The sequence below is a fragment of the Schistocerca nitens genome, chromosome 9, assembly GCF_023898315.1.
Source record: "Schistocerca nitens isolate TAMUIC-IGC-003100 chromosome 9, iqSchNite1.1, whole genome shotgun sequence".
Lineage (NCBI taxonomy): Eukaryota > Metazoa > Arthropoda > Insecta > Orthoptera > Acrididae > Schistocerca > Schistocerca nitens.
This window is the reverse complement of record NC_064622.1, coordinates 245,238,836-245,263,148: the sequence shown is the minus strand read 5'-3', so window position 1 is coordinate 245,263,148 and position 24,313 is coordinate 245,238,836. Positions and strand designations below refer to the sequence as shown.

General features: G+C 38.4%; 1 protein-coding gene across 1 annotated transcript in view; it reads left to right on the top strand.

Annotated features, from left to right (window-relative positions):
- LOC126203621 (SWI/SNF-related matrix-associated actin-dependent regulator of chromatin subfamily B member 1) overlaps positions 1–24,313 on the top strand; it is a 148,386-nt gene that overhangs the window by 64,255 nt on the left and 59,818 nt on the right. Inside the window, exons 4-6 of the mRNA XM_049937991.1 lie at positions 11,135–11,269; positions 17,892–18,019; positions 18,107–18,273. Coding sequence (XP_049793948.1) covers positions 11,135–11,269; positions 17,892–18,019; positions 18,107–18,273 — 430 coding nt within the window. The remainder of the gene's footprint in view (positions 1–11,134; positions 11,270–17,891; positions 18,020–18,106; positions 18,274–24,313) is intronic.

Below are 24,313 nucleotides of genomic sequence, written 5' to 3'. Positions count from 1 at the left end.
ATTAACCAAGTGAAAGCTGCTTATTCTTGGGAATAAGCTAATATTGGTAACAAGAAACAACAATAAAGAATATACATATTGAGAGGCCAATGTCAAAATACCCAGACTCGTGAACAGAGGTCGACAAGAGGTTCGTGAACTCAACACCACTTATTGCTCGAACCGCCTGTTTCTGAGCCAAAAAATATCCTTGTAGAATCGGAAGAGTTACCCTAAAATATAACACCATATGACATAAGTGAATGAAAATAAGCAAAGTAGACAAATTTTCGTGTCGAAGTGTCACTCACTTTTGATACCATTCAAATAGTAAAACTGGCAGTATTAAGTATTTGAACAAGATCCTGAACGTGTGCTTCCCACGACAGCTTACTATCTATCTGAACACCTAGAAATTTGAACTGTTCAGTTTCACTAATCATATGCCTTTTCTGTGAAATTAAAACGTCAAGTTTTGTTGAATTGTGTGTTAGAAATTGTAAAAACTGAGTCTTACTGTGATTTAACATTAGTTTATTTTCTACAAGCCATGAACTTAGGTCATGTACTGCACTATTTGAAACCGAGTCAATGTTGCACACAACATCCTTTACTACCAAGCTAGTGTCATCAGCAAACAGAAATATTTTAGAGTTACCCGTAATACTAGAGGGCATATCATACATATAAATAAGGAACAGGAGCGGCCCCAACACTGATCCCTGGGGCATCCCCCACTTGACAGTACCACACTCAGATCCCACATCACAGCTGTTATCAACATTGTGAATAATGACCTTTTGCTGCCTGTTGCTAAAGTAAGAGGTGAACCAATTGTGAGCTACTCCCCATATTCCATAATGGTCCAACATCTGGAGCAATATTTTGTGATCAACACAATCAAATGCCTTAATTAAATCAAAAAATACGCCAAGTGTTCGAAACTTTTTGTTTAGCCCACCCAGTACCTTGCAGAGAAAAGAGAATATAGCATTTTCAGTTGTTAAATGACTTCTAAAGCCGATAGCAAATCGTATGATATAAAAAGATCAATTATCCTTACATACACAGACTTTTCAATAACTTTTGCAAACACTGATGGCATAGAAATAGGTCTAAAATTATCTATATTATCCCTTTCTCCCTTTTTATAAAGCGGCTTTACTACTGAGTACTTGAATCGCTCAGAAAACTGACCATTCCTAAAGGAAAAATTACAAATATGGCTAAATACAGCACTAACATGTGCACCACAGTACTTTAATATTCTGCTAGACACTCCATCAGAACCATGAGAGTCCTTAGTCTTCAGTGATTTAATTATTGACTCAATCTCCCTCTTGTCTGTATCACAGAGGAGTATTTCAGACATCAATCTCAGAAAGGCATTTGCCAAGAAAGTTATATGGTTTCCTGTAGAAACTAAATTTTTATTTAATTCACCAGCAATGCTCAGAAAATGATTGTTAAATACTGTACATATATCTGATTTATCAGTAACAGAAATATTTTACTTTATATCATCGACCTTGTGCTGCTGACCAGACACTTCCTTCACAACTGACCATATGGTTTTAATTTTATCCTGTGAATTAGCTGTTCTATTTGCATACCACATACTCTTTGCCTTCCTAATAACATTTTCAAGCACGTTACAATACTGTTTGTAATGGGCTACTGTAGCTTGATGGTGATTACTTCTAACATTTTGATATAATTCCCACTTTGTTCTACATGATATCCTTATCCCACTAGTCAGCCACCCGGGCTGTCCATTACTGCTAGTACCCCGTTCAGAATGTTCTAATGGAAAGCAACTCTCAAAGGGCATGAGAAATGTGTTATGGAAAGCATTGTATGTATCATCTATATTATCGGCACTATAAACATCCTACCACTCTTGTTCCTTGACAAGTTTTTAAAAAACTCTCTATTGCTGTTGGATTAACTTTCCTACATAGTTTGTAATTAAATATGACATTGGTTTGAGTACAAAAGTCTTTTAGTGTTAAAATTTGTGCATCATGGTCTGAAAGGCCATTCACACTTTTACTAACAGAATGCCCATCTAGTAATGAAGAATGAATAAAAATATTGTCTATGAGTGTGCTACTGTTCCCCTGCACCCTAGCTTGTGGGGGGGGGGGGGGGGACAGTTTGCTTCAGATCATATGAATTTAGGAGATCTACCAACATCCTTTTTCTTGTACAATCATATACAAAATTAATATTGAAGTCACCACATATAACTACTTTCTGGTACTTCCTACAAAGTTAATCAAGAACCCTCTCTAGCTTGAGCGCAAAACTGCTCTGAAGTCGGAATTAAGGCACCTGTAAACAACAACAATTAGAAGTTTAGTTTCATTAAATTCAACTAACCCTTCACAACTTTCAAATATCTGTTCAGTGCAATGTCGTGATATGTCTATGGACTCAAATGGAATACTGTTCTTTACGTAAAGAGCCACTCCCCCACACCACAAGGAACTCCTTGAGAAACAGCCAGCTAATCTGTAGCCTGGTAAAGGAAGCCTCTGAATTATCAAATTATTTAAGTGGTGCTCTGATATACCAATAATTTCAGAGTCAACATCTATTAGCAGTTCACTAACTTTATCTCTAATACCTCTTATATTTTGATGAAATATGCTAATTCCTTCTCTTCTTGGAAACATTACATCCTCTGAAGATGAGCCCTTAGTTGAGGGACTTCCTTTAAGCAGGTTTACCTCTCAGTTGACTTCAATCTAAAAAAGGTGCAGCTCTAACACCAACTACTATAGGAGTTTTTCCATGAGTGACACCACCACCACCACCACCACCACCACCACCACCACCACCCACTACATTGTCACCTGTAAGCTTAGCTAGCCTCCCCTTCCCATACCTATTGAAGTGCAGGCCAAGCCTAGTGAAACCTGATCTACTGATAGACCCAATTGGCACCACTGAGATTTGATCCATGCCCTCTGCCATCAGTGCCCTCCCCAGCCCCACGTTAAGGCACCTAACACCCGCATTAAGCTGAGGCCAATCATGACGCTGAAACAGTTGCACAAAATGCACATTAGTGCCACCAGTTTGAATAGCTATCTCGACCAAGTCACCGCCGATATCATATTCCCCATCCCTATTGAGACTGTTCCCTGCTCCACCCACTATCACTACGTGATCCTCCTTCGTAAAATTCTTACATAACTGCCCTATGCTTTCAGTCACCTGAGCCAACCCTGCACTAGGCTTCACAATGCTGATGACCTGGTACCTACTCCCCAGCACTTCCTGCAACTACTGGCCCACACCTCTACTGTGGGAACTACCTAGCAGCAGAACCTTCTTTCTGCTAGACTTTGCAACTAACCTAGGCCTCCTAATTGCTGAGGACTGCTGCAAGTTCCCTACATCTACAGCTACACGAGGCACCTCTCCATTCAACTCTGACAGTTGGTCATATCTATTGCATGTATGCAAAGTAAAACTGTCTGAATACCTCCTCTTCCTAGCTGCCTTCTTGCCAACTGCCAGTTCCCATTCCCCACCACCCTTCACCCTCCTCAATCTATCTAGTTCCTCCTTTGCGCATTGTAACTGCACCTGAAGGGCACAGATCTTATGCTCCTGCTCCTCTATCAACTTGTTTTTACTACAGATTCTACATTCCCAGGAGAGGATCTCACTAAAATGATCACTGGCTTCCCCACTGCATTCCCCCCAATGAAAATACTTTGAACAAATCCCACACCGTAATCCATTACTCACAAACCTACGACAGAGCCCACACTTTTCACTCATGGTAAAATTTTACAGTTACTGGAAAAAACTATACGTCTACGTTACCAAAGTTCAGTTATACCAGAAGAACTATTTAAGAACCAACAATAATGGTCTCGAAATTCTCTGCCTACTAAGAAAGCAACTACATTACAACACAGCCAATACTAACAAAACTTCACAAAATTATTAGCTAAAACCAAAAAATTCAAACGGCCACTGTAACACTAAGCGAAGTTAAAACACTGAATGAAAATTTTACTGAAATATTTCACTAGAAACAATAATAAACATCAGTTGAAAACTAAAGCACAAAATTTACTAAACGACTTCAGCACATGCGAGGCTTAGACGAACGACGCAAACACACTGACAAATAATAGACCACTCGAGTCAATAACACAGGAAGAAAGACTGAGATGAATGACAATCCACTAATAAGTTACTTTTACGGCAAATATTAACACAAATAAACTTTAAAATAAGTAAATGAAGTCTAAAATTTTATAAAATATTAATGAGCTATTTCAACAGCAGTGAAGCACTCGTGACGTCACACCTTGATCCAAAGCTTTCAGTGTGTCATGTGAGAAAAGTGCGAGTTGGGTTTCACATGATCGATGGTTTTGAAATCCATGCTGCTTTGCACAGAGGTGGTCATTCTGTTCAATATATCTCATTGTGTTTGAGCTCAGACTGTGTTGTATGATTCTACAACAAATTGATGTCAAGAATATTGAATGGTAGTTTTGTGGAACACTTCTGTTACCCTTCTTGTTGACAGGTGTGACCTATGCCTTTTTCCAAGAACTGGACATGGTTTTTTGTTTGAGGGATCCGTGGTAGATTCTAGTTAGATTGCGGTTGCCGCATTGACTACTTTGGTTAGGTCAGATTCCTATTTTGGTGTGAAATGAAGGCTGCTTGGGAAATTTTGTTGGATTGTGCTAATTTTAAAATGTCCTCCAAAGCAGGGTCTTCAAATTCTAGAGCTTTCTGACACATTATCTTATTCAGAGTTCCTAGATAATAGCATCCCAAATCATCACTTCGCCATACAATTTTCTTATGTACAGGAGTCACAAAACAGCATTTTGTATTGAGTCCCCACAGATCAGCTGCCCATGCACGATTAATTGGTTCGGGTGTTTGACACTGATAAAACTCTATATGGGATGCAACCACATGGTAATGGTGGCGAAAGTAGAAGTAGATAACAAGGCATACCTTTAATCAAAGTTCAGGTTACCGGTTCTGTGAGAGGGGCCAGTTTGAATGAAAGCCAGTGTTTACTAGACGTGATTCACAACAGGAAAAGGGATTTGACCATGATTGAATTGATTACCTGGAATGCAGCAAAATACTGTCGGAAATTCTTGTATGCCTCCCACTCGTCTGCTGACTTGTCATACAACTGCCAGGAGAGTAGCACGAACAACAAGGCCTCCTGACATCTCTGTCCATTTAACTGCTGTTGCAGTGGAGCATGACTTCCATCAATATACGTGTAGCCTGGAACGCAGGGTCTGTGGTGGCAAAACGAATGTGGAAAATGCCCATGAACACAGTCAGTTATGTTGTAACATGAAAACACACTTATCACTTCTAGAACAAGTACATTCTCTTATCACAAGTATCAGGTTTAACAATGTTTGGGGTGGCACGTGGCAAGCAGTTACTACAGTTCAATGATGAAGTGAAATGCGCATGGAGTCACAGCAGAATGAGGGTGACTGCCAGGTGGTGATGGTGTTCATAGTCGCTTGTGGCAGATGATGCTGCCTGTGCAGCCTAGGTGGTGGTGGTGGTGGTGGTGGTGGTGGTGGTGGTACTGACATCTTTCAGTTGCATTAAAATTTCAGATCCCACATTTGTTCCATGCTCTGCATTTCCTCCCACTCTGGGTCCATATTCGCTTTGGAATATGTGCTTATGTTGTCTCTCTGCCCTTCTTTTTCACCGGGGAGTCACTAAGAGATACTAAACTGTCATTTAATGCTACTAAAACAATATTTGGTTCTACAGACGTGCCTCACTCGCCTGAGGAGCTACACAGGCTTGTTACTCCCATGTGTTTCAATGTATTTAAGCCACAGAGCTTGTTTCTGTATTAATATTTTCCCACATCTATCGCACATCTTGTGTTCTGTCATTATATCTTATCAACCATCCACATTTGCCTTTTACACAGACTTTTCTCATATCGGTTGCGTCCATCTTTCCTGAAGGTGTCGCAGTAATACACAATCCTCTCAATCCGTCTTCATAGTAGACTTGCGCAGTAATGACACTCAAGACCTTTTGTTACAACTTCCTGTGTGCATGTAGCATTCAGCTGCCATCCAAGCTTTAATAGCAAATACTTCACTTTCTGTTTCATCACATACTGTCAGGTAACAAAACTTAATATCGTGTGTAGCTTTACTTGGTGTATGTAAGAATATTTTGTTTGACATATTCATTTTCGAGCTTACCTCTGGTAGTTCACTATAAGAATGCTTGCTATAGGCTAGTTCATCTTGCTGCCATACTGTCCATTACTCTCACACCACCTTTTTAACAGTTATGATGTTTTTCAGTACTTCACATCAGATGTTGCAATCTGCACACAATTTCTATTGCTTAATTGCATCACATAATTGTATATAATAATTTATGTCATCTAATCCAAGTTTCATCCCAACTTGATTTTTTACTCTGTTGCATTTTGTAACATGAAGAAGCAAATTTCTTTCAGTCTTGAAGACGACATGTTTTGAGATATTCAAGTTCAAGATCAAGGTCATTGACTGTAATTGTGTACATTTTTTTAATATGACCTTATAGTGTATCATTTGAAAGCTTGTTCTGAGAATTTCCCAAAATTACGTGTTTCACAGTTTTATATATGGAGGAGTTACAGGCATATTTCTTGAATTTTCTGCATATTTTCAGAACTTCAGGCTGCCATTACTTGAAGTGTATGTGTACTATAACTCTAAAATTGGCAATTTTTTATCTTGCCTCAGTAATTAAAAATGGAACCCTTATAAAATCACTTTGTTGTCCATCTGCCTGTCTGTCCGACTGTTAAAACACACTCTTTCTCAGGAATGAGTAGCCATGTCAGGTTGAAGTTATTGTTGCAAATGAAGGTCTATGGTCCCTCGGAGGTGTTAAAAATTAAAAGCTTCTACATCAATGAACTCAAAAGATGTGGCCATTTATGTCACATAAATACTTCAAAACTCGCTCATCAAAACCTATAGGGTACTGCCGATTGACTCAGAATCTTGAAATTTGGCGAGAAGAAAAGTTTGAAATTGTGAATTTATAATTACATAACGTCTTTTGTTTTCTCTCCATGTGTTATCTGTATGTAGTCTGTTCGTCTGTTAAGGCTCTTGTTTCCTCAACAACAGGTAAACATATCAAGGTGAAATTTATGTCTCATACTGTGGTCTATAGTACCTTGGGAGTGTAATAAACATAAGCTTCTAAGTCAGTGCAATCAAAGGATATAGTCATATATGTCACATTTTGATGCTCGTAAACTCCCTCATCAAAACATATAGGGTACTTCCAACAGACGTAAAATCATGAAATTTAACAAGAAGAAAGGCTTCACCCTCCAAGTAAAGGAAAACATCCAAAAAGTGTTACTTTGTAATTATATCAAACGAAGAAAAAAAGAATTCTTTCGCATGTGTAATCCAAATGTCTGTCTATCCATCTGTTAAGACACCCCCCTCCCCCAAACTGGTGAATACACTGAAGCACCAAAGAAACAGGTATAGGCACGCATATTCAAATACAAAGAGATGGTCGTCAACACCTATATAAGACAACAAGAGCCTGGCGCAGTTGTTAAATCGGTTACTGCTGCTACAATGGATGGCAAATTATCAAGATTTAAGTGAGTTTGAATGTGGTGATATAGTCTGCACACTTGCGATGGGACACAGCATCTCTGAGGTAGTAATGAAGTGGGGATGTTCTTGTACGACAATTTCACGACTGTACCGTGAATATCGGGAATCCGGTAGAACATCATACCTCCGATATCACTGCGGCGAAAAAGATCCTACAAGAAAGGGACCAGTGATGACTGAAGAGAATCATTCAGCATGACAGAAATGCAACCCTTCTGCAAATTGCTGTGGATTTCAATGCTGGGTCATCAAGTGTCAGCATGCGAACCATTCAGCGAAACATCATCGATACGGGTTTTCAGAACCGAAGGCCCACTCATGTGCCTTTGATGACTGCACAACAAAAGCCTTATGTTTCGCCTGGGTCTATCAACACCGACATTGGACTGCTGACGACTGGAAACATGTTGCTGGTTGGACGAGTCTTGTTTCAAATTGTATCGAAGGGGTGGACATACATGATTATGGAGACAACCTCATGAATCCATGGACCCTGCATGTCAGCGGGGGCTGTTACTGCTGGTGGAGGCTCTGTAATGGTGTGTAGTTGGAGTGATATGGGACCCCTGTTAGGTCTAGAAATACTCTGGCAGGTGACATGTATGTAAGCAACCTGTCTGATCAACTGCATCCATTCATGTACATTGTGCGTTCTGACAGACTTTGGCAATCCTAGCAGGACAATGCAACACCTCACACGTCCAGAATTGCTACAGAGTGCTGCAGGAACACTCTTGTGAGTTTAAACACTTCCACTGGCTACCACACTCCCCAGACATGAACCTTTTTGAGCATATCTGGGATGCCTTGCAATGTGCTGTTCAGAAGAGATCTTCATGCCCTCATACTCTTATGAATTTATGGACAGCCTTTCAGTTTTCTCCAGCGCTACTGCAGACATTAGTCGAGTCCATGCCACGCCGTGCTGCGGCACTTCTGCATGCTCACGGACACCCTATACGATATTGGGCAAGTGTACCAATTTCTTTGGCTCTTCAGTGTATATCAAGTTGAATTGATGTCGCACACTAAGGTCTTTGGTCCCTTGGTAGTGTTAGAAAATTACGCTTCTAAGATAGTGCGATCAAAAGATATGCCCATTTATGTCACATATTTTGCCCTTTTCTCAGATGAGATCGTGCAGACCATGGATGAAGAACAATAGGTGGATTCCATATTCCTAGATTTCTGTAAAGCATTTGACACAGTGCTACACCGTCATCTATTAACAAAGGTACAAGCATACAGAATAGGTTCCCAGGTATGTAAGTGGCTCGAACACTTCTTCAATAACAAAACCCAGTATATTGTCCTTGACAGTGAGTGTTCATCAGGGACAAGGGTATCATCAGAGCTCCCCAGGGAAATGTGATAAGACTGTTCCTGTTCTCTATATGCGATCCGGCAGAAAATGTGAGCAGCAGTCTGCAGCTATTTGCTGACGATGCTGTGGTGTATAGGAGGAAGATGTCGTCACTGAGTGACTGCAGGGGAGTTACGAGGTGACTTAGACAAAATTTCTAGGTAGTGTCACGAACGGCAGCTTGCTCTAAATGTAGAAAAACAAAAGTTAATTTAGATGAGTAGGAAAAACAAACTCATATATTAGAGTATAGCATTAATGCTGCTTGGTATAGTCATGGCGATTAAATATCTAGACAAAACGTTGCAAAGCAATACAAAATGAAATGAGCATCTAAGGATTGTAGTATTGAAAATGAATCCGGTTGACTTCGATTGATTGGTAGAGTTTTAGGAAAGTGTGGTCCATCTGTAAACGAGACCTCATTCAGGACACTAGTGCAACCCATTAATGAGTACTGTTCCAGTGTTTGGGATGTGCACCCAGGTCGGATTAAAGGAAGACATTTAAGCAATTCACAGACGGGTTGCTAGATTTCATATCAGTCAAGTTCGAACAACACGCAAATATTATGGAGACGTTTCAGAAACTCAAATGGGAATAACTGGAAGGTAGGCAACGTTCTTTTTGAGGAGCACTATTGAGAAAATTTATAGAACCGGCATTTGTTGTTGATTGCAGAATAATTCTACCGCTGCCAGTATACATTCTGCTTAAGGACCATTAAAATTGGATTGTACAGAGGCATGTAGACAGTCATTTTCCCCCTTGCTCTATTTGCGAGTGGAACAGGAAAGGAAATGAGTAGTAGGGGTACGGGTACCCTCCACCATGCACTATACAGTGCTTACAATGTAAGTAAGTAGATGTAGATATTCTGAAACTTAGAAACTCACACATCAAAACCTAAAAGGCACTTCCTGATGGCTTGGAATTATGAAATTTGACAAAAAAGGTTCACAGTACAACTAAGGGAAAAGCCTGAAAATTGTTAACTTGTAATTACAGCTTTTTTTTGTGATTTATTATCTGTCTGTCCGTCCGTCTCTCTTCTGTGTGTTAAGTCCTTTTCTCTCGGGAGTGGGTAGACCTATCAAAGTCAAAGCACTCAAAAGATATGGCCATTTATGTCACTTACTTTAATACTCACAAAGTCAGTCATCAAAACCTATAAGATACTTTATGGATTTGGAACCGTGACATTTTTGGTAGTAAGAAAGGCTTCCATTACAAGTAAAGATTGCTGCTGTTGTTGTGGTGGTGGTCTTCAGTCCGAAGACTGGTTTGATGCAGCTCTCCTTGCTACTCTCCTGTGCAAGCCTCTTTATTGTTAATTTGTAATTACATCAGATGAAAAAAAAAGTAGTTTGTTTCCCAACTTCAAACTTTTAATTAAAACATTCTTGAAAGTCGTTTAATTCACAGGATGTCAAAACAGGCCAGAAATCATAGAGGTTTCTTGACTGTCTATATACATAGTTATGTTAGTGCAGAATCGTCAGAGTGTGAGTCCTACTTGCACATGACCAATTTTTTGGGTAATGTTGCGACTTGATGCATATTCACTTCTTACATGTGTTTAGGCAGAAACCTGAGTGCATAGCTTTTGAAACATACTTTGCTGTTTTTTACGTATTTGTCATGGTTTTCGAGGATGTGGTTAGGCAGGAGCCTAATGGTGCAGCTTAAATTGATGTTGGTAAAACAAGCAGGAATCGTATTTACAGTCTTGCTTGTCAGAAACGCTTTGCTGTTTTTTTACGAACAAGTCACGATTTTCGAGTATTGGTTAGGCAGGAAATATTTACTTGTGTTTCAGTTTGTGTGGTATACTCGTATAATAATTTATACTTAAGATTTGATGATCTGCAAAATTTAATCTTCCTCTTAAACACTGACTTGTAAGTACTGTTTGTGCAGTTACAGAAGCCATCAAACTCGTACATATCTTCATTACCGTCTGTAGACAGTAAATGAAATGTCAAGCAAGAGACTTAGTAGTGAGATAGTTTCCAAATTCTTATGTTTTTCTGGAGCACTCTGTAACAACTAGTAAATGTAACAGTTTTAATTCGTAATAATTTTTTAAATATCTATATCAATGTAGGGAAGGAAAGACTAAGAAGAGCATGCCATGGGTACCTTCCTTACCCAACAGTTCACATCTAGATGCAGTGCCTCAAGCAACACCAATTAATAGGAATCGTGTAAACAACAAAAAAGTCCGAACATTTCCACTTTGGTAAGTATGATCACACTTTTGTAATTTAAGACTAGTTTTGTGTAGAATAAATTCTTAAATTACTTGTGATGATGTTTGGGATCCAGTGTACAATACCAAGATGAAAGCTTTTAAATTTGTTGTTCTTTGTGATGAAGTTTATGTAGTTACAAGTAATGCGTTCAGAGGCGTGAGTGTATCAATATGTTGTTAGACATATTTTATTTATTATTGCTTTAGGATTAATCATGATTTTTTGTAAAACTCTTGTGGTTTTTATTGTTGAAAATTGCAGTCATTTTGAATTTCCTTCTCCAATGTTCATTATTTTAGGTGAACATATGTGATGCGTTTACCCATTGTTACCTAATTGGGTTAAACCTAAATATTTCCACTTTGGAACTTCTTTAAATGGTCATTGTGTTAAGAACAATATTGCTATGATTTGTAAACTGTAGTATATGTCTTAAGCAAATTTATCCATTGCATACACTGTACAGTAAAGTGTTCAGTGAAGTTCAATGTCGAGTCGGGGAGTGGAGGGTACCAACCACTTTGGGTCTACCAAACACACCGGTACATCAGACCAGCTCTCCAACACAAGTAAATTAAACACATTGCTTCAGAATAAAACTATAAGCATTTACCCTTTTTTGGAACAGAAGTATTTAGGCACTTAATTATTATATACCTAAGTAATTTGGGATTCAAAATTGTTAAGGCTTTCGTGGCCACTTGTTGAGAAACTGCCTATTGGCATCTGTCTCGGGTTCTTCGGCCAACGTTCATCTAATGATTTTTCTGACGTTTCGCCAGTTCACCACCGGCAATGGAGGGTGAAGCTTTGACAATGGCCGCAGACTATATGGACCTGGCGCGCCAACGTCCGAGTGTTTTCTTTTGAAAATTTCACTTATTTCTCTCTCTACCGACTACCAGAATGTTGTATGAGACTATTTCAAACAGCACTCCTGTCTCTGTAATTAAGGCGATGGAGAGTGAGAGTATTTGAAATTGCCTAGTTTGCAGTTTTCCATGATAACTGTGGTCAGTGTAATACTAAACTATCTGATACAGTATAATTTATTTCAAAACTACATAAAAGATCATAGAAATATATATTTTAAAAATCTTTCAGATTAATATATGTAGATAAAATAGGACTTCAGCAGCTGATGCTAAATGATTGTATCATTAAAATGTATTTGATATATAATTCTAGATTGTAGAGATCGGTTTTTTGCTTCTTGATTAAAATACAACTAAATGAAAAAATGAGCAGTTGAAGGGTTGGTTGAAGTTTCATAATGTGAATTAACTTCATGTTTGTCTACAGCTGATATACTCTACCACTTGTAATTACTTTATCTATGTTTGCAGACATTCTTTTGCTACTTATGTCTGTGTCTGTATATCAAAATGGATACACTTTTCTCCTGATGTGTACATTCACATCCTATGTTAAGTTACTCTATACCTTTTGGCCACATCCTATGTAAGTGACAGACAGTGCACGACAGCTTCAGATGACAAAACACAACTCCACGTATATGTATGGAAAGTGTCCTGAGGGAGTGACATCCATGGTGCTGCCTGTCCTGTACAACTTTTGACATTTGAATTCAAATGAAAGCAATTTGATTCTTCCACATCTTACAGCTTGATATCTTCATGCACTGAAGGACTAAATTTATTTTCATTATTTGTCATAGTCACTGTGGTGCACAAAATTAAATGACTGCACAATATTTTTAAGTTTGCAGAGGTAAAATCACATTGTGTAGACTTGGCTTGTAGTTCATTTTAGGCCATACATTATTTCGTATGAAATGTGGCCAATACATTGAAATTGTATTTAAAGTTGAGAGTGGGAATGATATCTCTTTCTTGTTCACTAGATATCGGTTGTTACATCAACAGATGGGATCTGAATCCTTTACTGCACATAGGGGATCAAGTGATTGTAAAAATCGTCATATTTCATTCACTGTTCAAGATGTCAAAATGATGTTTTTTGGAAAAAAAGGATATTTTATTGTATTATTAACAGTTGATGCATTTTTTGTCAAATATTTGAGTGGAGTGAAAACATGATTCCCTATAAATTACCCAATGAGTTTTTGTTCGAATTTTCATAGCAAAACAGCAAGAAATGAACAAAAGGGGTATCAATGTGACCAATGTGCGTTCTAGTTTTGAAAGAAAATATTAAATGCTGGAAAGTAATCAGGGTAATTAAGATAGACTTAATTACTGATTTGAGGAAAAATTGAAATATTTTACAAACAGTTGCCGCTAGGTAAGTAAATGAAATGAACTGTTAAAAAGTTGATCTGTTCAAGGCCTCGCTGTCTTGCATAAATAAAAAAGATGCCTTGGTGTGATATTTCACTGCAAAAAGGCTTCCTCTGAATCAAGTACTAAATTTAGGAATTTCAAGAACTGATGATGTTAGGAAGGCAAGTGAAGTGTCAATAAGGTCATGCTTTCTGAATTAATCTTGAAAATAAAATAAAAAAATGAAAGAAATACGTGAAACATTTTGTGGAATGATTTGTCTAAAAGGAATAAAATATATCAGAGTAATATTTGTTATGCCTTAGGGTGATGTTTGAAATTCTGTATATTTAAAATGAGATACACCAATTGTTTCTCTAATATGTTTTATTTCTTACTTTTAGACAAATCATTGCACAAAACATTTGACTTCTTTTCAAAAATTTTGTTTGCTTTACTTACGCAGATTATTTAGATTAACTGAAACACTTGGCCTTAACATTGATTGCTGATGAATTACGTTCCCACGAATCAGATATCAGTAAAATTTCATTGTTTTTCTTTGTGTTTTATTAGGAATTTAATGTGTGTCATGTACTGGGATAGGTGTGTAAAGAGAAGTACTTCGGCAGAACTTCACAAAATATGCTGCCAAGTGCAGTGTAAACAGTATATACATAACTTAGTACACAGTATTGGTGACAGGGTTGTAGCCAAGTCAGTTAAAATGTAAGAAGTTGCCAGGACTGAACCGAGGACCAAACAACAATCGTGATTACTAGCCTAAAATGTTACCTTCGCACCATGGACACCTCCTCCAGAGCATAACTCATTCTTCCATTGTTACTGTAGTCAGTCATTCTTCTGTACTTATCAGCTGTTGAAGTTCTTGATCATGTAAGAAAAATGTGTCTTTAATTTGTTAATGAGATAATTGAAAGTTTTTGAGCTCATCCATGTATATTCAAAGAATTTGTCTGATTATCGTTGCAGCTGATAGTATAAATTGTGAAATTCTCCAAGAAGATTCTTCCCTTCATAAATTTCAAACTCAGTGTTCCATTATTGCCTTATTTTCCTAAGCAAAGCTAATTTTGTTGCCTTACTCCGAACTGCAGTATTCTACAGGATGTGCTAGGATGCGGCCTTGTCGTAATACCTTTGCAGAAATCCTTGCAAAGATTTATTCCTCAGGACTGCTGAATTGCCATGCAAATTGTTGGTCAGTTGCAGTATGTTAATCAGTGACTGCAGTGTCTCCCATTAAGAATTTCTAAGCAGAATATGACACAGTAGCGGTGTTCATGGCAGTTTCTGAGAAAAACTGAATAATGCTTTTGGATTAGTGTTGTAATGCTGTAGTGTCATAAATCCCAACCTAATTGTTACATAGACCTCATTCCCTCCCAAGGTGCAACTTCTAAAAGAACTCATGCTCACTAACAACACTGGTCCACAGTGGATTATTTGCAGAAACTAAAGTAGTCAGTTTATAGATTTCGAAGCACTAAACACGAATACCACAGTTAAAATTGTCTCCTAATTCAGGGTTACAAAGAAGTTGGGTATTCATGTTTAACATATATATCTGCCCTAGTCAACAGTTAGTTGAACTTAAATGGTTTATTCGTGCTGTGCATTTGCCTTCGTCATGTGGGTGGTGTCGGGAGTGTCTCTGTAGTAGTGCTCACAACTGAATGTGCCACAGTGCTGTGGAAACATATCGAGGTGGGAGTAAAGAAAGTGCTTCTTCAGGATCGTGTTGCAGCCAGTGACCTTATAAGCATAAATGAGTTTGTCCACAAGGTCCTGTAATTTTCGGCTCTCCTATTTCCGAAGAACAATTTTGTCACATTACGAGAACAATTCCACACTTGCTGTTGATCAGGGGTTAGAGAGGACTCAACGTGTGTGTCACTCAACAGCTGACATATCTATGGACAAATGAATTTCCCATTTGTGATCTTCTCTGTGCTTTGTCGTGGATACATGCTACGCAAATACTGAAATGCTGGTTCATTCTTGCACACAGTCTGAACAAATGCTTTCTTGAGTCTTAGCTTAATGTGCAATGGTGAGAGAACAAATTTGTTCAGATTCAGTAAATGTTTTTTGGCAATATTATTTGACCCAAGCACCAGAGCTGTTCGTTGAGGTCATTTGCTCTGGGTGTAGTGTTCTTCTGTTGTGAAACTGTGTTGGGAATCTGTCCCGCTCACACAGGTAACAACAATACTTAGTGTAACCCCGTGAAAACTCAACAGCATCGCATTGACATTTAAGATCTCCACATATCAGCCATTCATGCTTAGTAATTAACACTCTTTACAAAGGATTTCAACATGGTATAACACCATATGTCACAGGGTTGATTGGCCTTTCATTACTGTTGTGTAACAGTACTGCTCTCAGGCTTGTTTTTTAGCCATCTATGAAGTTTCCTCTTGTCTGGTTTGTATGTAGTGCTCAGGTCTTCCAAGGGAACGTCATTGTCACTGCAGAATGTAATTTCGCCTTCAGTATTGAAATGACACAAAAGTTTTTTCTTATGCTTTGGAAACAACACACGTGGACTGTGTCAGGGAGGAGCACTGCTCCCAAGAGTTCGGCTTTACTCTTAGGTAGATCTAAATATCTAACCAAATCACTGAGTTCCCAATGTGTGGTTCAAATGGTTCAAATGGCTCTGAGCACTATGGGACTCAACTGCTGTGGTCATAAGTCCCCTAGAACTTAGAACTACTTAAACCTAACTAACCTAAGGACAGCACACAACACCCAGCCATCACGAGGCAGAGAAAATCCCTGACCCCGCCGGGAATCGAACCCGGGAACCCGGGCGTGGGAAGCGAGAACGCTACCGCACGACCACGAGATGCGGGCTCCCAATGTGTGGTTTTGTGTTATTCTCCAGTTGATGTTGGTGTAAATATAGGGTCCTTGTTACTGGCAGATGATTGCGCATTGTTGATTGTATCTGTCAGTTGGGCATCATTGCTGTCACTGCTTATGGTGGTACATGTGGAGGAACAGGAACTATCAGTCTTTCGCCATGAGCCACATGGCAAATGACAGAGGGGATGTCAGGGTATTGAATATTGCTCTTCCTCTTGCTCTTCCCTCGAGGAGGTACCATACAAAATAGTAATCGATTGCATGATATGTGGATTCATGCCAGATTACAGGCACTCTGAACTTCCGAGATGTTTTACCATGCATTCAGTGTAGACGAACATTAGCTGCATTAGATGTGTGGAGCCCACAACTATTCTCCAACTGGACACCCGAAATATGGGATGTATCTTTAATTCAATGCTTTAGTCAGTGGTCGCCTTCTTGAACCACAAATAACATTAGCACATATGTAACAAAAGTTATCAGGTGTGTCACTGCAGGTGCTGGTAATTTTTGTGAAAGCATACACATGCACAATGATACAGTTCAATTTCGGTACTTCCCCATACATATATTCACTGCCAACTGCCAAGATGCTAGTTCCAGTAACAAGTGAACTTAAGGTACCATGATAACAATAGTTAAAATTGCATCTGGTTTCAACATTTGACAATGTTCACATGACTGGACGGTGTGCACAAGTCATGGTATAAAGTAGTGTTAACAGATTATAGTGGGAGTATCTGACTCGCTTACTTAGGGCAAGGAACTCTTGTCACGATGCCTTTGCATGCAGGATGTTTAATTTCCCTAAGTGTGACTGTGAAATGTAAACATATTATTAACTTGTAATTCTGAGCTAGGAGTCAGTGCTATTAATGATCAATGCATGTAAGTCAATACAGCACTGCTGCTTCCGTTTCTGTAAAAATTAAAAAGTGAAAATTTGCAGACTAGTGTAATGAACCAACAGAGTTGATCTGGAAACACTGGAAGGTAAGAGGTAAGCCACTTGGTAATTAGACACCATCTTCATTACCAGTTGTTAGGCACATAGATCTTTCCTTTTCATCCCACACGGTAAGTCTCCCCTGAGCCGGGAATCTGGGTGACTTTTCTGAACTATACCCCTTTTCCTAACCCTCCATAGTCCTGTTCTACACCCCTCTTTCTTCCCCTTCAACCCTCCTGCCGGAAGAAGGAGCCACTGGCTCAGAAAGCTTGTATACGTAAACTTTTTTTGCATGTGGCGCCCTTTGGTGAGCAGATTTTTTATCTATCCAATTACATTATATTATGTCCACCTGCTGCAATAGAGCAGTTATGGTGTTTGCTATTTCTCTTACTTTTATGACTGTCTAACTGTGTGGAACGAAACAAATATAGCTTTTTACTACTTAGGTATGTGGACTGTAATTTTCAGTGAAAATTTAAATGTTAATAGCAAAATACATTCCTGCTTTATTTTCAGCTTTGATGACACAGACCCTACAACCATTATGGAAAATGCTTCACAAGTGGAACTTCTTGTGCCTATTCGCTTGGACATGGAAATAGAAGGACAAAAGCTTCGAGATACATTCACATGGAACAAAAATGGTATTAAATATTACTGTTGTCCTCCCAAAAGTTTAACTCCTTTGTTTATTAGTGGAAAAAGAAATCTTGTGAGTTTGTCTGTTTTAGAGAGCTTAATATCGCCTGAACAGTTTGCTGAAGTGCTTTGCGATGATTTGGATCTTAATCCCCTCACATTTGTTCCGGCCATTGCACAAGCTATCCGTCAACAAATCGATGGATTCCCGACTGACAGTATCATAGAAGAGAATACAGACCAAAGAGTTATTATAAAGGTATGTTTGGATTTGGGAAAAAGTGTACTTAAAATAAGAGTGATATTTATAAAACAATTTTCACATTAATCTTCTGGGAAAGAGGAGCATCTTACGTGTAAGAAAACGTGTTGAAATATGTGACCTGCACATATGTTTCCTTTGCAGGTGAGAAATGTTTCTCTAGTCTTTCTGCCGTGAAGAATAGATAACATAATGCTGTTTTTAATTACTGTGGTTTCATGAGCAAGTGACACATTAGTGAATTTAAGTTGAAACTTGTTGTGTCAGTTTACATTGCCATCAATAGTTGTATGTGATAAATTTTAAATGTGAAAAGAAGAAAAAAAAGACTGTGTAAGGTTGTGGAGAATTTGGGTTTGTGGTTATCAGGTGTATCGGTTACCTTTTGTTAACACAATTGCTGTGCACAGTTCGATTGTTTGACAGCATAAATATTGTTAGTCAAGAATTATAGCTGACAGCTACATTTGATGTGATTCTTGTGGCAAATATTTAATATTCTAACAATGTATAGTTCCTGGCCCAGGTCTCGGGCAGTGATTCTCAACCTGGGCATTATTGTCTTTTGTGGCGGTTTAACTTACGCAAGGCAGTACTGTGATCGAAAGGGGTTTTGGGGAGGGAGTGTTCCGTGTTTGCTTCGATGATTTTCCTTTTAGTTACTAAAAGGCAGAAATGTTGGTGAATTTAGTAGTTTCCTAAGTATTGGTAGTATACTGCAGAGCACATGAATTGAATCCATTTGGTTAAAAGGGTATGTTTATTACAAGTTCATATAAAAGTGTGACCAGAATAACTTTAAACACATATAAATATACCTTTTCTAAGAAATAATGTTTTCTCTTTCTCAAGCTGCTGTAATATCACCAAGTATTGTGCCTTTGAGTCGTAGTTTTGTGTGAAATGGATGAGCTGAGATGCAGGCAAAGCTTTGACCAGGGAATTTTGTGAATTGACTCACCATGCAACCACCCCATTAGCTCAGCAACAACCGTTGTATTTCACATATGAAAACTTGTTTCCAAATTAAAGAATGGAGCCTTCCAGTATTGAGACTTCTGAAGCTTTTGTATGTTGTGGTACGCTGTGCCCTACATTCAGTTGAGCAGAGTAGAAATCTGTGGTATTTAATTAACGACATAGCCAGTGAGTGCATTTTGGAATAATGTTTTCTCAAAATGACTGAGAAAAAGAAGTGTTCGCAATAATTAAATGAATACTTGAAATGTGGATTCATCATCTCACCTCAAAATGAACGTTTACTGTTGTGCTTCATGTGTGAAAATATCTTAAGAGATGAAAGTTTGAAACCCTCCAGACCAATCAATCAACTTGAAAAACTGCTTTGTGGAATTGTGCAATGTCCCTTTGGCTTTTTCTTTTTATTTCAGCTACTCAGACTTCATTTATTGCAAATTATAATCAGCTGGGAGTGCAGCTTTGTTTTCGTTTACATTGTGTAATCTGCTGACGACTACCTTATGAACTAACTGGTTAATGTTATGAATGATCGATTAAGAAACTGAATTTTGTATATAAGTTAATTCTGTTTTGCGTGATTACAAGACTCGGGATGAGCCATCAGTGCGTTCACTTCTGGCCAGCCTCCTCCCTGACACACTGTGAGGTAAGTATCTGAGCGGAGATTTATGTCCACTTAATTTGCTACTCTGCCCACACACAGCCACTGGCGTGTGTCATATTTCTTTGTTTGTGCATTGGGCTCTCAACATAGTCTGCAGGCACAGCTCACTTTCTAGGTGTTTGATGCCAAAAATTCATAACCTAGATCAAATGGTACTGTTACCAAGGTCTCCCAAAGACTAATGGTCATCTGTAAAGTAACACCATCAGGAGATCAACTCGAAACTCGGAGAGTTCGAACTCATATATCGTACATGTACAAAGTGCCCTAGTGGTCATGAGGGTGATGGTTCCACCCCCTCCCCAGTTTTTTAGTTTTGATTTTCATTCTTAATTGTCTGATGGGCTGTGAATGGTCTCACTGGGCACTGGACTCATAGTTGAAGGTTACTTGCTTCTAAATGATCTCACCACGATGCCTTCTTAATGGCGGAAGCTACAACAGATTGTATAATTCTGCAGCCTTACCTTTTGACTATCACAAAATCTTCTGGTTTTGGAATGGAAAAAGCAATTGGATATTCTTGGATGAAGCAGGAGTGATGTTTGTGGCATGAAGAGAAGATATCAACGTCTCGAGTTCCATATGTTGCTTCTGTTGTACAGTTCACTATCCATGTGGAAATGATATCTATTGAATGATATAACAAAGCAAGCTGTGCACAATTTTCGTTTAATGCCTTGTAATTGTTTGCCATGCAACATGGCTGCGATATAGTTCATGACTACCACAATAACCACTAAAGCCTGGCCTTGTTAGAATGATTCTGTCGATACGTGGTTTTGGTTGTAATCTTCCGTGCACTCTCTAAAGTGTGGCACTTTGTTTTTCACATCTGGAGTTGGATGCTAATTAGCCACTTTTTGACTGGCTGCCATATTATATCCGCTTGTACATTCCCGGCTTACAGCGCATTGATCATTCTTTACAGTTCACCATTTTCCATCACTTTATGAAAGTTCGAAGTGCACTTATTTGTGAATTATGACACCAGTATCAACTATCCCATTGATTGTCAGTATAATTATTAAAGTTAATGCCATGACGCTGTTACACATGCGGTCGTGTGGCAACATGTGTGACGCTTGCCGTGGTCCTCTCCTTGCTCTTTAAAACCCTCGTCTGCATTTCTGTTAGCTGTGCAACGTGGTCTTTTGACTGTTCGCATTTCGAATTACCATTCTCGGTACTGGTACCAAGAAACAAGCCACTGGAAACATTTCTACTAGTGCCATACCAAAGCTTGGCCTAGGTGCCACTATAGGTTTATGTTCATGTTCATAACCTACAATTCTGCAAAAAAAAAAGCTTCTTTGTGTTGACTTTATTTTTCTTAAAATGAATGACATTTTGAAATGCACAGAGTAAGAGGTCTAGGTATAAGTTGTTTTGTTAGTGTGTGATATTTGTCTTGTAAGAAATGGAAGTTTCCAAATATATTTTCAAGTTTAAAATACTGCGTTTTGTGGTTAATTGTAAAACAAGACCAACAGCTGGTGACCTTGATGTGATCTGCACAAGAATAAAATATGATGACGCATAGAGGGAAAATAATATCCCAGTCATATGAAAATGGAAGTAGACAAAGTTAGTGTGAAATTTCCTCTGTCCAGGACTGAAAAGCCTGATACTTGTTTTTTCAGGCTGAAGTACGGTTTACAATCACAGGAATACAGACAGAAGCAACCAAATTCAGTTACTTGTTGCCACAGTTAGAGCCCTGGTGTCAAAAAAATATAGGCTCTCATGAACAGTGGCGAAAGCAACAAACATTTGTTAACTAAAGAAAGACTGCTTATGACTTAAGAAAAGTGACGAATATCAAATTAAGATACAATAGTCGAGACATCGCAAGACAGCTGACAGCCCTATTGTCATCTTTCAGGTACAAAGTGCAAATGGCTGCAGGCAAAAACAGTAGCCATCTGCAGAGCTCTGGCAGCAGTGAGGCATTTCCATAGCGTCATTTACAAAATCATGTAATGTGATTGGCTTTAGAAGACACACAAAGCTGCTGTGCCTGGCCCACTGTAACTGTCACAGGCCTTCTTACAAAGACTCGACTAGAAACAAAGAAATTGGTGATATGAAACCCAGTCACTGGTTTTGGAAAATAAAAAGTTATGGAGAAACAAATGTTTAAGATAAAATTTTAAAGATTAACTGGCTAGACTAACTTCCTGGTAGCGTCCAAAATACTTTACTGATTTCTGAAGAAAATGTGGACATACCAGCACAAATGGCTTATGGGATGACGGAAATACGAAACACTCAGGAGCTTAATTCATCTTCAGGGGAAATGTCCCCTGTGGCATGCGATTCTTCTGAATCAGTGAAAGGTCTTGAAACTGAAGTCCAAAAATCCAAATCGTGGGAACGACAGTGTCAATTGTGGTGATGATCTCGTAGTAGGGGCCACAGCAAGGAAAATACTGATATTTATACTAGGCTGCCAGTATTGATTGTTTGTTAGAGAACAGTACTTTGGGGTAATGGTAGACAGCAGTGCGTATGTTTCTGTTATATCGGTGTGTCCCAAGGATAAGGTTAAAGAGACAGACTACAAACTTTATGCTGTGGTTTGATCTGAGGTTAATACTTAATGAATAAAGGTTATTAAACTGTTGATTTAGGTTTAAAATGCATTTTTGAGAGGCCTTACATTGTACCCATCACAACGAAAGGTATAATCGGTGCAGACTAAAGTTTGGCTCGTATAGACCTGACAAGAAAGTTATTAGTTGGCAGTAATTCCCAGCTGCATTTGGCTGCACTACAGTGTGCAGTTGATTTGTCTAATTCCGGTAGTTCACTCCATGCTAACAGTAAATACTCTGAATTACTTTAAAAAATCCTTGAACTGATAAAACCAACCCTTAGACTGGGAGAAATCAAGCAGGATGTTAAACTTTATATTGCATCCAGCAGCGCCATGCCAATGTACTCAAGAGCCCACATGTTAGATCCACATAAACTAAATTTGGCTGCACAAGAATTCCAGTTCTTAATTATTCATAATATAATGCACCCCTCTAAATCCCAGTGAGATAGTGCACGTGGTAGGAAAGCTGGATTGCCTGTAGCACATTTGTAGAGACAGCGGTTGCCTGCTATCAATTTCCTCACATAAATGATGCAAATTTCCATCCTTGTAGGCAAGAAATTATTTTCTAAACTCGATCTACTCAAAGAATATTACCATATCCTACTAGCTGAAAGTGACAAGGAAAAGAACGCTGTGACAACACCATCTGGATTTTATTAAATCAATTTCATGTGCAGTCATTCACAATCAAAACTAAATTTTTATTACATCTTAAATGAAATGTAATCATATCAAATGTGGGTAAGTTTATTTTCCCAAGCTATGAAATTGAAGTCTGAGCAATGCAGCACCATAGGTGAGTTATTTAAAAAAAAAAAAAAAAAAATATCACTCTCCTTACAAAGTTACATCAGGGCCATTCCATGCCAAGTGGTGTAGAGGCTCCCACGTGCCCCTCATGGATTTTGATGAAATTTTGTATGAACATTCACACATGTTCTCAGTGAACTCTGGTAAAGTTTCAGTTTCAGAAATTCAATACTTTCAGAGATACAGTCACTTGTTTAAGACCATAGCACAGCTTTCTATAGTGTGTCCTTGAATTTTCAGCAACTTTGAGATGAGATATATCTGTAAGTATTTGCACGAAAGAAACAAAACTTGGCCATCTTATACAACTTTTAGAGCTCTTTAAAGTAAAATATTAAGAAAAGGATTTTCATATAGATAATTTGAAGCAACGTTGGGCGAAAAAATAGCTGTTTAAAAAAAAATGTGAATTTTAGTTTTTTGTATCTCCAAAAGTAATTGTGGGATGTACATGAAACTTTGCACACCATAACTCACCAACACAAGGCCTTAGAATATAAAATTTCATTCTCCTATTGCTTTCCATTATTTCACAAATCTAGGGTGAAGTTGACGATTTTTCAAAAAGTGCTAAAAATGGGTCTTTTTAGTCAAATTTTTTAAAAAAGTGTTTTCTCCAAACTCTTCTAAACTATGGTCATGAGAAAGAGCATATTCTAAACTATCTAGAAAAGTGGATTTGGTTTCGCAATGCAAGCATATAAGGCCCTAAAAAGTAGCATCATCAAAGAGGCGCACTGGAAGTTTGAACTCATTTGTCTGGCACTCAAATTATACCTGAAATCTTTTATTTTGCCTTATACATGTTTATTAATGTCTGGGATAAGTGAAATAAGAAGTCCTGATGAATAGGACGTAGCTTAAGTCCGAACAGCAAAAGAATAAAAATAGAAACAATGGTATTTCTTAATTGTCACCTCCAACCCCACTCTCTCTCTCTCTCTCTCTCTCTCTCTCTCTCTCACACACACACACAC